The following is a 15,634-nucleotide window of genomic DNA, read 5'->3' as shown; positions in this document are numbered from 1 at the left end:
TGATTTTAAACTAGAGACCTGCTTCTTATTTACAGTGAGAACAAAAACTGCCATGGCAACCAGTTCTTTAAACACATAGGCATTTCATCAATATTTCTGAATGAATATGAAGTCCTTCCCCCTCCCCCAAGATCAGTTCATTTTTTTTTTATCCTTATGTTGATCTCAGAGTTGTTTATCTTTGCAAAGAGTCGAGGAGTGTATGTGTCTAGGTCTGAGTATATCTCATGCTTATGGAGTGGGTACAAGAGAGAGGAACTTTATAAAATGGTTCCTTGCATATAGCAGTATCAGCGGGAACAATTTGGGAGTAGGAAATTAAGCCCCAACCGAGTTACCAATAAGCTCAGTAACTGAGCTGAATCCTCTCTGCCTTCTCAGAAAAGAGGCTTTTTCATGCTGGTTTCAGAATAATTAGTGGTGTAATGCATTTGTCTCTGCTCTCACCTATCAAGATAATGAAAAGAAATAAATCAGGAGGGTTTGGAACTACCATTCCGGTGGCTGAAGACATCTCCCGGACATCGTGTGTGGACCACATTTGTTAGCATGACCTATGCAGAAACATCTTCCCCGAACAACCACATTGTAGAGAGCATAGTAATACTTATCAAGGGGATCACTTGGCCTTCTTCCAAGCAACGTATCCCCCAAAGTGTGTAGTTTAGTAAAGTTTATCCTCAGGTTTGTTAGAGACACTAGATCTAGAATGAGAAAATGAACCAAAAGGACATATAAGCTCATCCATGCAAAACATCTTCCTTAGCCAATGGGAATTTAAGTTGAATGCACATTGGCTACCGAACACAAGGTCAGGATTTGGAGGACTTCAATCAATGAGGCAAATAGTAAAAACAAACAAAAACAAAAACCAAAAATCCTCTTTTATCAAGTACAAACCACATACAGTGATAGTCATGCACTTCTAGCTCCCTACCAATCATGATGTACCTGGGTTGCTAACAGCAGCAACTTACAAGGGAATTTAATAAAATCTACTCAATCTAGAGAGCTTAAGGAAAAAGAAATAAGGTTTTCCTGCCAATTTAGATATATATATATATTATTAACAAATGTTTAACTGTTCATTTTAAAATACAACTACTTGGTAATAACAATTACTAATAAAATTAAGGTATTTAATCTCCTTCCCTCCTTGATAATGGTTTTTGTGGGATTCATCCAAAATTGGGCCTTGGCGCATTTAGTCTATCCTGGTTTTGGGTCTCTGTGACTAATGCAATGCAGCCTAACCAGCTCCACTGAGCCCTGGGCAGAATGAATAATGCAAAAGATAAACTTCTTTTTAAATATTCAGGGAACATCCAATTAAACATGCCATTAAATGGAATTTGGAATATGGAAGAATAAGATGCATCAATAGAGACCTCTCCGGGACCACAACTCTAGCGAAAATGTACCAGTAAGGATAGATAAGGATTAAAAATCCAAAGCTACTCATACCTTGTATGTAGGGGCTATAGGGATTTTCTATTTCAAAGCTGGGGATCCCAAAGCTTTTAAACAACCCTATAAAATAAATATGTACAAATTATCAATATTTTTAGCTCACATTCACAATTGTCTGAACATACCAAATGCCTACTTGCTACAGCTTGGCTACTCGGAATGCCAGCTGAGAAAATGAGACTAAAACAGAGAGAACTGAATATGGTCAATATTTTGTAAAGATAATAAGAGGTAGAGTGGTATAAAAAGAAGGAAACAAGCATTTATTTATTTTTTAAAATTTATTTTATTTTATTTTTTTTAGTGAGGCAATTGGGGTTAAGTGACTTGCCCAGGGTCACACAGCTAGTAAGTGTTAAGTGTCTGAGGTCGGATTTGAACTCAGGTACTCCTGAATCCTGGGCCAGTGCTCTATCCACTGTGCCACCTAGCTGCCCCTGAAACAAGCTTTATTAAGTAGCAGTATACTATGTGCCAGGCAGTGAGATAAATACTTTACAAATATTAATTTTTTTTATTCTCACAACAACCCTGGGAAGTAAGTGCTATTATTATCTTCATTTTACAGTTGAGGAAACTGAGGCAGACAGACATTAAATGACTTACTCAAGGTCACACAACGAGTAAGTGTCTGAGGACCAAATTTGGACTCAGATTTCCCTGATTCTAGCCCAGCACTCTCTCTACTTCACCATCTAGTTACCTCTACAGCCAGGAAGATCTAGATTCAAGTCCCAACTTTGTCTGACATACTCTATGATCCTAGGCAAATCTCCAAGACTGTAAATTGCAGAAAAGGTGCTAACCTGTTTTTTAGAAGGAATTTCATGATCTGGGAGTCCCTTATGCTAGGGATATTAGAAGTGCAGTCCCCATCCCTTATTGACTCACACAGAAAAGGCTGGTGAGCTTAATAGGATGAGATTAAGTAAGTTGACAGCCAAATGGCAACCAGAAAGGGATTCCAGTTTTATTTTTTTTGGCAGACTGTCAATAACTTCAACATATAGAGTCTCTGTGGAGCTTAATATGCTTATAGTTGAGTTTAAGGCACCTAATCTCAGGTTCCTTTTTGACCACTTTTCTCATACATGGTTACTTCCTTCCCACCAACCACTTACTCAAAATACAGCAAAACTCTTTATCTGGGGTGCAGCTAGGTGGTACAGTGGATAAAGCACTGGCCTTGGATTCAGGAGGACCTGAGTTCAAATCGGCCTCAGACAACTTGACACTTACTAGCTATGTGACCCTGGGCAAGTCACTTAAACCTCCACTGCCCCTACCAAAAAATAAAAATTAGAATAAAAAAACCCTCTTTATCTGGATACAAAACCTATTATAAATGAAATGTATAAATACCAAATTCTGTCCAGACAGATCACAGCTCAGATTAAGTAAGAAAAGAGAACTCAATTTAGATAAAAGAAATTCAAAGGGCAGCTAGGAAATGAAGTGGCTTAGAGTGCTAGGCTTGGAGTCAGGAAGACCTGAGTACAAACCTGGCCTCAGCCTCTTACTAGCTGTGTGACCTGGGCAAGTCACTTAACCCGTTTTACCTCAGTTTCCTCATCTATAAATGAATTAGAGAAAGAAATGGCAAACTATTGCAGTACCTTTGCCAAGAAAACCCACGTGGGGTGACAAAGAGTCAGATATTAACTGAAAATGACTGAACAACAACAACCACAAAGAGATCCAAATGAATTGTACCTCGCCTCTAGTAGAGGGTTCAATATCTGAATACTTGAATCACAAATAAGGTCATCGACTCCTTGTGCCTGGCCAGATGGAATGTCGGGAAAAGATGCAGCACAGTCTTTTGCAAAATACCTGAAAACTTTCCACGTTTGGCCATAGTCCACAGAACGCTCTACTAACATGGCTGCAGGTCGGAAAGTCTGAGAAGGAGGATTTCAACAAACTTGCCTCAGAAAGGTGGAATTTAGTGTTAACCTTAGACTGAATTCTAATCTTTTCTAATGGCACATTCTGTGTGGTGAGGCTATAGGTGAACTGATGATTATACTCAAGCCTTTGAATATCTGGTAAGAATGATGCTTTATAAATCAAAAGAAACACTGTGATTAGGACCCCAGGACTTGGCTTCTCGTCACAATCATTTGACAGGAATCTGACTAAACTTATGAATCTCCTTTAATCTTCTTATCCTCATCCTTTTTAAACACTAATTCCTTACATCACACTCCTATAATCCTTCGCTTAATTATCCGTGGTCCTCTATGTTTCTTCTCATGTTATAGCAGTAAGGCACCAGACTAATACTGAAAGATTTAGGCTCTAGCCCGCTCTGCAAAAAAATGGATCTAATAACCTTAAGACAGTCTCCTTATCTCTCTGGGCCATATTTTCCTTATCCATAAAATGAGGCGATTGGAGTTGATTCTTAAACCCCTTTCAACTCTACTGTTCTATAGTTCCAATCCCCAGGGTCCTTCACCACACACACACACACACACACACACACACACACACACACTTCTGAATTTAAAAACCAAATAAAATTTCCACATCTATAAAAGAGCAAAAGAGGGATTGTGTATGAAATTGCAGCTCTCTATTATGTACAGCTTGCTTTTCTTTTAAGTATATAAGTTACCCTACAGTTTTCGAAGCTGTTCTGCTTGCCTGTTCTATGTTCTTGCCTTCTTTCTATTCTCTTCTAAGCTTTTTTTTTTTTTAAAAAAGATGCCTCACTGACTTCCTTCCTTCCTTCCTTCCTTCCTTCCTTCCTTCCTTCCTTCCTTCCTTCCGTTCCTTCCTTCCTTCCTTCCTTCCTTCCTTCTTCTTCTTCTTCTTTCCCTTTCTTTGTTTATCCTCCCCCTAATTTTGCCCCATTGGGAAGAAAAAAAGAAAATACAAACTCTTATAATAATACACATACATATCTATTCCTTTTGGACAATACATTTTAAAGATTTCTCCCCCCCCCCCCGCCATCATATCTGTCTCTTCCTTAACATGAGTTTTCTTCCTTTAATTGAGAACATAAGAATAAGATCGTTGGGCCTGGATTTATGCAGCAGCATAAACTATAGGGAAATAGTCTGGATAAATAAGTATGCATTGGCTATTGTCCAGGATAAGGGAAGGATCAGAGTTTAGACATCCATACCTTAAAAGTCAATATAAGGTGGCTGAACTGAAACAGTGTCTCTAGGTCCAATCTGATGCTGACATTATCAAGACCTGAAGAGAAATGAAGAAAGAGTAATCAGTGATAGTCACATGTAATTACTTACCATGAAATGTCTGTATCTGGATTTGTGGTGATATCTTTTTAAAATAATGTGGTCGCTAGTTTAAAACGTTTACAAATTTTTAAAAAAGTAGTGTTAAAGTGCATTGCTAGGACCCGAGCTGCACTCCTGGAATGAAGATCTGACTCTAAGGTTTGCTGGTCTTGCCCAGTCTCTGGCTGCAGTCCATGCTTGTGGCAGAACACCACTGTGTGGCAGTATTGTCAACAAATGGGAAGGAAGGACTTTCACAGGTGGGAAAGTTGGATGTATTTCTTCTCTTTCCTAAAGACATAGGCCTGATTAATTAGTTATAAATGGCTATTAAACCCACATAGGCGGACACTTGAAACTAGCTGTGTGCCCCTGGGTAAGTCACTTAACCCTCATTGCCCTGCAAAAAAAGAAAAGAAAGAAAACCCCCCACATAGGGACTGTCTTACCTAAATATTGCATCTTCCCCCAGACATAGCATAAGTGCTCTACACACAATAGGCATATGATATATATAATATGTATATATATATATATATGTGTGTGTGTGTGTGTGTGTGTATTTAGACAGCTGAATGAATGCATTTTTATTGAAGAGATGCTGACCTAGGAGGTGAACAATTCAAACATTGGCTTAAAATTAGCAACCCAAAATGATGTTGCTAAAAGTTGCTGAGAAACAAATGAAATAACTACCAAACCATATGCTCTCTCATTTTTAGGCCTATTCTTTATGTCTCTGTTATAATCAGCCCTATCTTGAACCTCTGTAGCAGGGGTCCTTGATAGGTGCATGCATGTGCTGCGTGTGTGTATGTACACGCATGTATGGGGTGGAACCCCTTTGACAAACTCATGAAGCCTATGCATTCCTTCTCAGAATTATATTTTAATATGATTAAAATAAAATATGTTGGCCTACATAGGAAAACAATTTATATTGAAGAAAAGTTATAAAGTATTTTTGTTTTGTTTTTTGTTTGTTTTTTTTTTTAGTGAGGCAATTGGAGTTAAGTGACTTGCCAGGGTCACACAGCCAGTACGTGTTAAGTGTCTGAGACCAGAATTTGAACTCAGGACTCCAGGGCGCGTGCTCTATCCACTGTTCACCTAGCTGCCCCTAAAGTATTTTTTTAAAAGTTAATGGACCCCAGATTAAGAACCCTTGCACCAGAGGAAGTATTTTCAGCATCTGAAGATAGTTTAGAAATGGAAACAGAAGGTACGATTAAGAAGGTCTAGGTAATGCGAGGAACATTCCTTGGGATTGCCAAAAAGGCAAGCTAGGATTCAGACCAGTGATAGGGAGATTTGGATTTAGCAAAGGCAGGTTATAGGACTATGAAATTAGAGGTATGGAGCTGGAAGGGACCACAGAGGTCATCTAGTCCAATTCTCTCATTTTATAGATGAAACTTTGAGTAACGGGTGTTAAAGGCAAGATTGAACCCAGTGCCTTGAGGTGTTCTTTCTACCAAATGTACTGCCTCCTTGCGGAACCAGGAATAGGAACTGGGTGAGATAAAAAATAATTATGGCCTCTAGGAATGACTAAAAAAATAGTTGACATTCTGTGCTGACATTGAAGAAGGAAATCTGAATTGGACATGATGTTGTAGGTCATTAATCAAGGTGAGGTTATAGAGTCATGGTTAGTTCATTTGTTATTCAACTCCCTTTTTTGAGCTTAGATTTCTGGGTAGTAAGGAAAAAAATGACACTGTCCCTTTATTTTCTTTCTTGCCTGACTCCACATGTCATCAAGTCAGAAAAAAAGGGTAGTGAACTAACATATGCTAGGTAGACAATAACATACAGTGATTTTATGAATTTCCATATATTATATAGGTATAGTCGCTGTGTGGCAATGCATTTCACATTTTACATGCTTTTATCAACATTTATTATTATTGGTTATTATTATTGGTTTGCGGGGCAATGAGGGTTAAGTACTTGCCCAGGGTTACACAGCTAGTAAAGTATCAAGTGTCTGAGGCTGGATTTGAACTCAGGTCCTCCTGAATCCAGGGGCGGTGATTTATCCACTTGTGCCTCTAGCTGCCCCATTTTTCTATTATTTTAAAAGAAAAATTACCACAAGTAAAGATCAGGTTCTACCTCCATCCTAATTACTGAAAATACAAGATGATGAAGTTTTGCAATGTTGTGAGGATGGGTTAGACCTTGTCATTTCTTATTATTTTTGAATCCTTTTGATTGGTTCAAGAAGGACGTCTTTAATAAGTGAATGAAACAAGCTAACCATGCCCTGTGGACTTAAATTAGGAGGCAATTGATTCAAGTCATTGTGGGTCAGTCGAGTGGTAGAGAGCTCCATGTCTGGGCGTGCCTTGAGGAGGCTGATCCTTGGGCCCAAACCAAAAGGTGTCAGAGGGAGGATTGGGGGAGGCATAAGAGAGTATATAGCCTCCTTAACTGTCCCCTCTTCTATGCACTCTATAACTGGTGATACTGGACCAGTAGCAGACAACACATCATGCCAGAAGGAGCAAAAGACACAATTAGGACAAATATGGACCCAGATGCATATGGAAAGATCCAAGAGGGGCAGGTCTCTCATAGCAGAGAGAATGCCAGCTATGGATTCTAGAAATTCGCTATCCTTAGAGCCTTGGAGAAAGCTATACCAAAGGGGAACTTCATGAAGACGTTATCTAGAAAAGGATTTTCATTAATCAGAAGTTGTGAGATACTCCTTTGCCACACATGATCTCTACACAGTGTCCTCTGTACCTCTGCTGGTGCCCGGAGAGAAGGTGTTCCAAGTTTGGAGGGATTATTTTTGGTAGTAATTTTCTTGTTTAGTAAATGTCTTTTGTAAAAGTTAATCCAGTGGGGAACACACTGTTGGGATCTCATGGACAACTACCCTGCCCATCAGGGTTATCCCTAGAATACTGAGGGGAGTAGAAGGCAGCCAATCTTCTGGGAACCCCAACCTGTGACTGCAAGTTCCAGTTGGGTAGGTGAGCCCAGAGAGGGTTCTACATATAAAATTTCTTTTAACATACATACAATTGAATGTATTCAACTATGAGATGATCAATCAATCAATCAATAAACATTTATTAAGTACCTACAATGTGCCAAGCTCTGGGGATACAAAATGAGATGAAAGTCAGTCACCACTCTCAAAGAGCTACTTTTCTAAGGAAACTAATCTTCTTTAAAATGAAAGTAAGTTTTCTATTTATACGTGCTCTATTGATCTTTGCATCTATATTCTACTGAAATATCATGAAAATTATTTCAAAGAAATTAGATTTGAGGCTTGATTATAATTAAAATGTGAAAAAATAAAAAAGGACACAATGGATAATAATACCGTTTTCAGATTGCCACCATTTCTTTTTTCTATCTGGTTCAAATGTTGTAATGACATTCTCGATTGTATGGCTGTTGGTTTGTGTATATGGATTATATGGATACTAGAATCACAGATGAAACATTTTTGTTCACCCTAGGAAACACAACAAGAAAACAAAACAAATTAAGTACAGAAATAGAATTACCTTATTGTAGAACCAAATCAGACAAACAAGCAGTGCCTATGTTATATTGTCTTAATATCATCTAAAAATACAAAGATGAGAGTGGAAGTAACAAAACATTTTTTTCCACCAGTGGTTGCTTAATTAGAATAACAAAGTGAATTCAAAACCCAACTTTTGCATTTTTATAGTTTTGTGCATTTTTTTTTCTGAAAAAATGAATTTACATGGAACTATTTCTCCCAGACACAAAAGCCAGGAGATAAGCAAAGCAGTTTAAACTGTATTTGAAAAATGAGAACATGCATTTCCAGTTTTTAGAATCACTTCCTTTATTTTTGACTGCAGTAACTTGACTTGAAAGGTAGTCAAAACAACTCATATTTCTATCTTAGATCTTTCAAACAGAACATTTGGAAGAAGAATCTTTTGAAACTAATGTTCTTACATAATGTGTGTGGTTCTTCTTGTTAGCTTCGGGATCTGTTCCCAGAGGCCTTCCTCTCTACTATAACCCTGTAAGGGTCCCTGAATCAATTGATTTCAACTCAATGAACATTGATTGAGTTCCTTCTTATGCTACATCACTGGAAATACAAAGACAAAACCAAAACCAAAATCAGTCCTTTCCCTTTTGGAGTTTACATTTTATGGTGAGGAAATATAACTAGATAAATAAATGCAAAATAATTTGAGTTGGGAAAAAAGCCCTAATAACTAGAAGGACCATTGAGATAATGGATATAAAAGCCTTTGGAAAGTATAACAACATTATTCAAATGTAGTGTTATCATGATGCCAATGATGCTGCTGCTGATAATAATAATAATAAATAATTGTTGCAGGCCCATGCCAGAGAACCCCAGGAACCCAGTTCTAGGTTCAGTCTAGGTTCACACATCACTCTTTGACTCATGATCCTACCCCCAAATTCCCCCTGGAGTATCAAAATACTGCAAAAGTTTCAGATGAACAATGTAAGAGGAAACACACATGCATTTTATGACTCTGGACTCTAGAAAATAGCTGTGAGGATTAGCTCATAAAGCAAAGTAGCCAATTCTAACTTTGCATCAGAACACAAGGTGTTTAATAGCTATTAAGCTCCATTCTCCTCACCAATAATGAATAAAACAGATTTATGGAATAATAAAATATTTGAAAATATACGACTGGGCCTTTTTCTGGTCAATCAGTTCACAAGCCTTAAAGCAGTTGCTATTGTGCCACGGCACTGTGCCAGGCTTTGGGGATGCAACTGCAAAGAATAAAACAATGCTTACTTATGTAAGTGGGCTAAAATTCTAGCTAAGTCCAAAATCTAATGAGCGGTCACCAATAAATTATAAGCTTTAGTAAGAGTATTTAAGTGTTTAAGTATTTATTACAGAGCATTAGGATCAGAGAGAAAAGTAAAAATCTAACTATTTCTAAGAGACCCTATCATCTGACCCACCATGGCGAGGTCAGGAACCAAAAGAGACAGAACCCCTTTCTCAGCGTCCGCTTCCTACTTCGTGTCCTCCTCCTCCTACCAGAAATGGGAGGCTCCTCAAGTTGATTGGCTGGTAGCCTTAATAGACAGTACCCACAAGCAAACATCGCTTCCTGACGCTAAGGACCTTGACCGCATGGCTTGCCCTCAGAGGCCTTCTCCTCATGGTGGAGCTTTTCTACAGTAAGTCTCCAGCAGGTGGCGTCATTGCAATCATTACACTTACAATAGGGGGGAGACAAGTACATACAAAATGCGTAGCATAAAGTTAATAGACACAGAATGGCTAACTATAAGGTAGTTTTCAAGCATGGACACTAGCAGTTGAGGGAATCGGAAAAGGCTTGATGTAGCAGAGGATGCTTTCCTGAGCTGCCTCTTATAAGATGGAGATATGGAAAGAGTGTATTCCAAGCATTGAGCACTACCAGTGCAAAGACACAGAGTCAGGAGACAGAATGGGATGTGTAAAGAACAGAAAGGTCAGTTGGTCTGGATGAAAGAGTGTGGGAGGGAGAGTGATCTCCAAAGAAGTCAAAGATTTAGGTTGGGGGCCAGTGAAAGTGAAGCAGAGGAGTGTATATTTTATCCTAGAGGCAATAGCAAACCGCTGGAATTGGCTGCATAGGGGAGTCCCATACTCAGATATGTGCTTAAGGAAAATTATTTGAGCAGTAGCATGTAGAATTGATGGGAGAGGGGAGAGACATGATGTGGGGAGACCAGTTAGGCGGCTATTGTAGTAATCTAGATGAGTGGTGAGAAGGCTGAAACTGCAGTGGTCATCCAGTCTGATGCATAGATTTCCTCTTCAACGTCCCCAGGGAAAGGCTCTCCAACCCTTCCTTGAGGAACTCCAGTAAAAAGAGTACCTTACCTGCCTTAAGGAGGGTGGACCAAGTAGATGGTCTCTTGAGATCTCTTTTGGCAATATAGCTAAAAGATCTGTAACAAGGGTGATTGGCCGATATATCAGGGATATAACTGGGGGATGCCTGATCCATTGGACTGGGAAACTTCTCATGGAGTTGGTCATTTATGGGGTGGGGCATATGATCTGGAAGGGGTACCTCTTATGAAAGTGGACATGTATCCTGCCCAATGGAGCCAAAGAACCCACGCCTAGTTCCATGGAGGTATCTTAGTCCAAGAGGCCAGGGAATTCCCTTGATTATCTTTGTTTCAGAAAAAAAAAAATTCTGAAGTTGGAAACAAACTTCCAAACCCGTACTTTCCGAATCTTTTTGGGTCACAGTAATATTATAGTACCAAAGTCACTTCTTGCCAAGGGATGTTGGCTCCTGCCAGCAGGGAGAAAATAGCAGCAGCTCAGGGTACCTTTGTGTTAAGGTTTTGAAAAATAACAGAGTCACTTCTTTTTTGGGGAAGAAGCTTCTTCTTTGGTCCTACCATTTAGAGCTGGAAAGCAACTTAGATGTCACCTAGTCCAATCTGTTATTTCATAAAGAAACTGAGGCCCAGAGAAGTGACTTGTCAAAGGTCACAGAGGTAGTGACAGAAGTAAGTTTTGAACTCAGATCCTGTGACTCTAAGTCTAGAGGTCATTCATTCCACTGTACTACTACAAACTGACTCTTTCTCTGGTTCTACTGGCCCAGGAAAATTTCCTTTCCCTATGTGATTTCATAGCATATGAAGTTACTTTCAGCTACAAGTACTTCCCAATGTGAGAATGATGGAAAAGATCAATCCAGACACTACCTCTTTGCAATCAGCAAGCGTGATAGAAATCACCTTCAAAGTAGAGTTTCCCAGAAATCACATTGCCTTCCTCCCTGCCCATATTCCTCTTTATAGAGTTGCTATGAGTGCTTTAAGCCACCTATGCAGGTGGGAGATCACATACAGGTAGCCTTTGGTCCTATTACAGTCTTTTGTTTGTTTTTTATTCTATTTCCAGTGTACAGTAACCCCCCAAAAGGCATCTTACCTCCTCCCCCTCAACCCTACCAACCTGCGTGGGTGATTCCTCGCCTATTCAGTCTGTAAGCACATTGGGCTGTACCTGGCTCTATGTTTGGCACCAAGCATACCTAACATATTGCTGACACTCTAGGTAATTACAGAGGGCAATAATGCCACTCTAGCAAAAAGGTGTTTTAAAATATTTATATCATGAATAGAAATCGTCGCTGTGGCAACACATTTTTTTCACATCTTGCACCAAATCTGCTCCCTCTGAATTTTCAGGCCTTGACAAGCATTTCTTAGGGGGAGGGTGCAGAGGGAAGATTATGGTATGTGAGAGACAACTGTATATGCCAGTGTTAATTTGGAAAAGCACATGGCCAAAAAAATAGGAAGAGAAAGTAAACATACTAAATGATATGTGATACAGTTATGAGAGAAGTTTCTGTGAGCAGCTCATGACTTTTTCTTTATAGTTATGCATGTAGCCTATTTGTAAATTCCTGGAAGGGAACTAGTTCAGTTAGACCCATTGGCCAGATACTAAAGCAAGTAGATAATGCCACAGTGGTTTACTTTTCCACTGGTACTGAACCACAGGCTCTTGATATAACAGGTGGAAAATAACCAAGATGAAGCATATTGCTTGTCTCATTCCCTCCACCTTACTGAGTTCCCAAACACAACCATGCTTTTAAGGAAATCTAACCAAGACCTGAAATTCATAGATAGCATGGCGAATATGGGCATGAGGCTAGGAAAGCAATTGGGATGCCAGTGCTGGAGCAAGAAGTCAGTGAAAACACATGGCTCTTATTTCACCAAGTGGAATTAGGCTTCTTAACATGGGGTCCATGAACTTATTTCTAAAAAATAGTTTGATAACTGTACTTCAATATAATTGGTTTCCTTGGTAATCCTATCTATTTCATTTTATGCATTTAGGAACATGATTTTGAGAAGGGGCCCGTTGGTTTCACCAGAATGCTAAAAGGGGTCCATGACACACACACAAATTAAAAACTCCTGAAGTAGAGCATCTTCTCTTCGTGGCTTTGCTTTATTTAGTTGTGGTTTATTTTTGGTTCCCCTTGGGGGTATAGTGGGGTTTTGAAATTCTTTCAGTGTAACAAATTTGCCATAAAGAATCTGTGTGTTATTTGTCAATACTCAAACACACACGTTTGTGGGTTCCCAGACACATACACTTCATTGGACAATTTCATAGGGTGGTGGTGGTGGTGTGTGTGTGTATGTGTATGTGTTTGTGTAATGCACAATAGAATAAGCAGTAAGGAATATGGGAACTATCTCCCCTGGTCATCTTCAAGAATGACTTAGAACCTTAGCCTGTCGGGACAACTCCGACAATGCCAGAAAAATACTGCAGTCAAAGGGATGAACCATGTAGGACCCAGAGATCCTTTTGATGGACTGTGAGTAAAATACAGCCTAGGACACAGAGAATACATTGAATCATTCTCCATTTCCCCAAACCCACTCTATTGACCAAGAGTTAAAGTTCCATCAATGACTAAAATGATAAGAAACCCAGGTAAGAATTGACTAATAGCCTCAACTTTACAGATAGGCAGCCTACATAAACAGTCCTCCTGTTCTGAGAAAGACAAGCAAATGCTTGTCTGCATTGTACCAGCTGCCAGATTCCATTTGTTGCTGAAGCTTGTAATCCTCTGTTTTGTCCCATGACAAGTCAAATCTTTTCTCCCATTCTTTGGGTCTGTAGAATTCTTTGTAAACCACAACAAGCCCTAATTTCTGGCTTATAACAATTTGAAGGTTCTGATTTCTGAAGTCCAGAGTTTCTAAGTTTGTTCATTTTGTTATGGAAATGGTTTGAGTTTATAGTCTCATAAATAGGAAACTTTTGGTATCTGGCATAGATTACTGTCTTTTGTGGATATGTGCATCATCCTTATGGAATTGTGTGTGTGTGTGTGAGAGAGGGGGGGAGGGAGGGAGAGAGAGAGGGAGGACCATAATTTCTGGGAACAATAAACAATTGCATGTTACTTCAAAGAGCAATACAGGAAAAAAAATTTTAATTTCCAAAAGTTGTTTTCAAGAGCAAGACCATTGCTACCTCTGGCTACCTTGTGCCAATGGAGGCTTGGGACCTGGACAGAAAAGCAACAAACCATAATGAATAGAATACTGGACTCGGAGTCAGAAAGAACAACAATCATTTCCTAGCTGTATGACCACCCTAAAGCCATTTTTTCTTCCTGGACTTCATTTTTCTCACCTGTAAAATAGTTATAACTCTATCTGTAGTACTTAGCTCACAGGGTTGTTGTGAGGCTCAAACAATATAAGTGCGACATTTTATAAACTTTAAAGCACTATATAAATGTCTGCTATTATTATGTACTATCATTTAAGATAGAAAGTGAACATTCCTGTCACTAAGACTCGATAATGAATGTTGTGTTCCAGAGATCTCAGAACCTTACCTCCTCTGTGTCTCTGATAAGATGACTGTACTAGTAAAAATGTTCGTGAAGAAGAATGAGCCACTCTTGTTGGCTACTTATGATTAAGAGTGGTCCAATTTCCACCCCTCCCTGCCAAAACTTTCTATATTATCTCTGATAAGTGATCACTCGGGTTCCATTTGAAGAGTTCTGGTAATAGGGAACTTACAATAGGAGTGGAGAACCATAGAAACTTAATAAGTAATTGACGCCAAACTAATAAAGTATCCAAACAGTGTTGTGTGGTAGAAAGTGCACTGATCTTAGAGCCAGAAGATCTATATTTAATTCCTGACCTAAACATTTGCTAGCTGTGTGACCTTGGGCAATCATATAACTTCCCTGGGCTTCAGTTTCTTACCTGTAAAATGAGAATAATAATCTTTGCTCTACCTATCTCATGGAACTCTTGTGGGGAAAGCAGTTTATAATCTTTAAGGTGCTTTGGAAATATGAGTTATTGCTGTTTTATGCAAATGGCATAAAAGACCAAATCAAAGCTCTGCTGAGAGCTCCTTCTGTGATGTTAAATGCTTCCAATGTTAGATGCAAAAACAGCCAAAGCAATGCAATCTGTTGCTACTGAACTCTAGACTACTATGGAAACTGAATTACTGATTCAGCTCAGATGCCACTTCCTCTGTGTAGACTTCTCCAATATCTCCATATGAAAGTGTTCTCTCCCTCCTCAGATATCCCTAGAGTACCTTGTCTGAGTCATTCTTCACCCAACTGCCAGTGATATTCCTATAGAACAGGTCTGATCGTGTCACTCCCTTACAATAAACTTCAATTGCTCCCTATTACATTTAGGCTCAAATAGAAACACTGATATTTAAAGCCTTTCACAATGCATTACTTTACAACCTATGACTCCCCTTCATGTGCTCCATGGCCCTCCTAATCTGGTCTCCTTATTGTTCCTTAGAAGAAATACTGTATCTCTTGTCTATCTGTAGAATGGCTAGAAATGCTTGGAATTACTTTCTCCTCTCCTTTGCCTCTTAGGATCCCTAGTTTCCTTCAAAACTCAGCTTAAGTGCCACCTTATACATGAAGCCTTTCCTCATATTCCTAAATGTTAATACTGCCCCTTGTCTTGTACTTATTTTCTACATATTTTGCATATATATATGTCTTAACTTCAGACAGAATATGTCTTAACTTCAGACAGAACATAATCTCCCAGAAGGTAGGGGGTGTTTCACTTTTGTCTTCATATCCTCAGCACCCAGGACAGTGCTTAATGGTAAGCGCTTAATGAATGCTTGCTTGACTGCTAATCTGATTGATCTTTCCTTTGCCTACCCAATTACCTGGTTTTTGTTTTTTCCTGAACTCATTTTTTTTTTTAGAGAAAGGGGATAAATGATGAGAAAACCAACTCTTGCCAGAGATTTCTTGGACAAAACAAAAGAAATTCATTTCAGTTGCTTTTCAGTTGTGTTTGACTTTGTAACCCCATTTGAGGTTTTCTTG

General features: G+C 39.0%; 1 protein-coding gene across 1 annotated transcript in view; it reads right to left on the bottom strand.

The window, feature by feature from the left end:
- LAMB4 (laminin subunit beta 4) overlaps nt 1–15,634 on the bottom strand; it is a 131,886-nt gene that overhangs the window by 104,289 nt on the left and 11,963 nt on the right. Inside the window, 7 exon segments of the mRNA XM_043967584.1 lie at nt 494–704; nt 1,465–1,517; nt 3,161–3,221; nt 3,224–3,371; nt 4,607–4,680; nt 8,071–8,175; nt 8,178–8,205. Coding sequence (XP_043823519.1) covers nt 494–704; nt 1,465–1,517; nt 3,161–3,221; nt 3,224–3,371; nt 4,607–4,680; nt 8,071–8,175; nt 8,178–8,205 — 680 coding nt within the window.

Source organism: Dromiciops gliroides, chromosome 5, assembly GCF_019393635.1.
Source record: "Dromiciops gliroides isolate mDroGli1 chromosome 5, mDroGli1.pri, whole genome shotgun sequence".
Classification (NCBI taxonomy): Eukaryota; Metazoa; Chordata; class Mammalia; order Microbiotheria; family Microbiotheriidae; genus Dromiciops; species Dromiciops gliroides.
The sequence above is the reverse complement of the archived record's forward strand: the minus strand, read 5'-3'. Positions and strand labels throughout refer to the sequence as shown.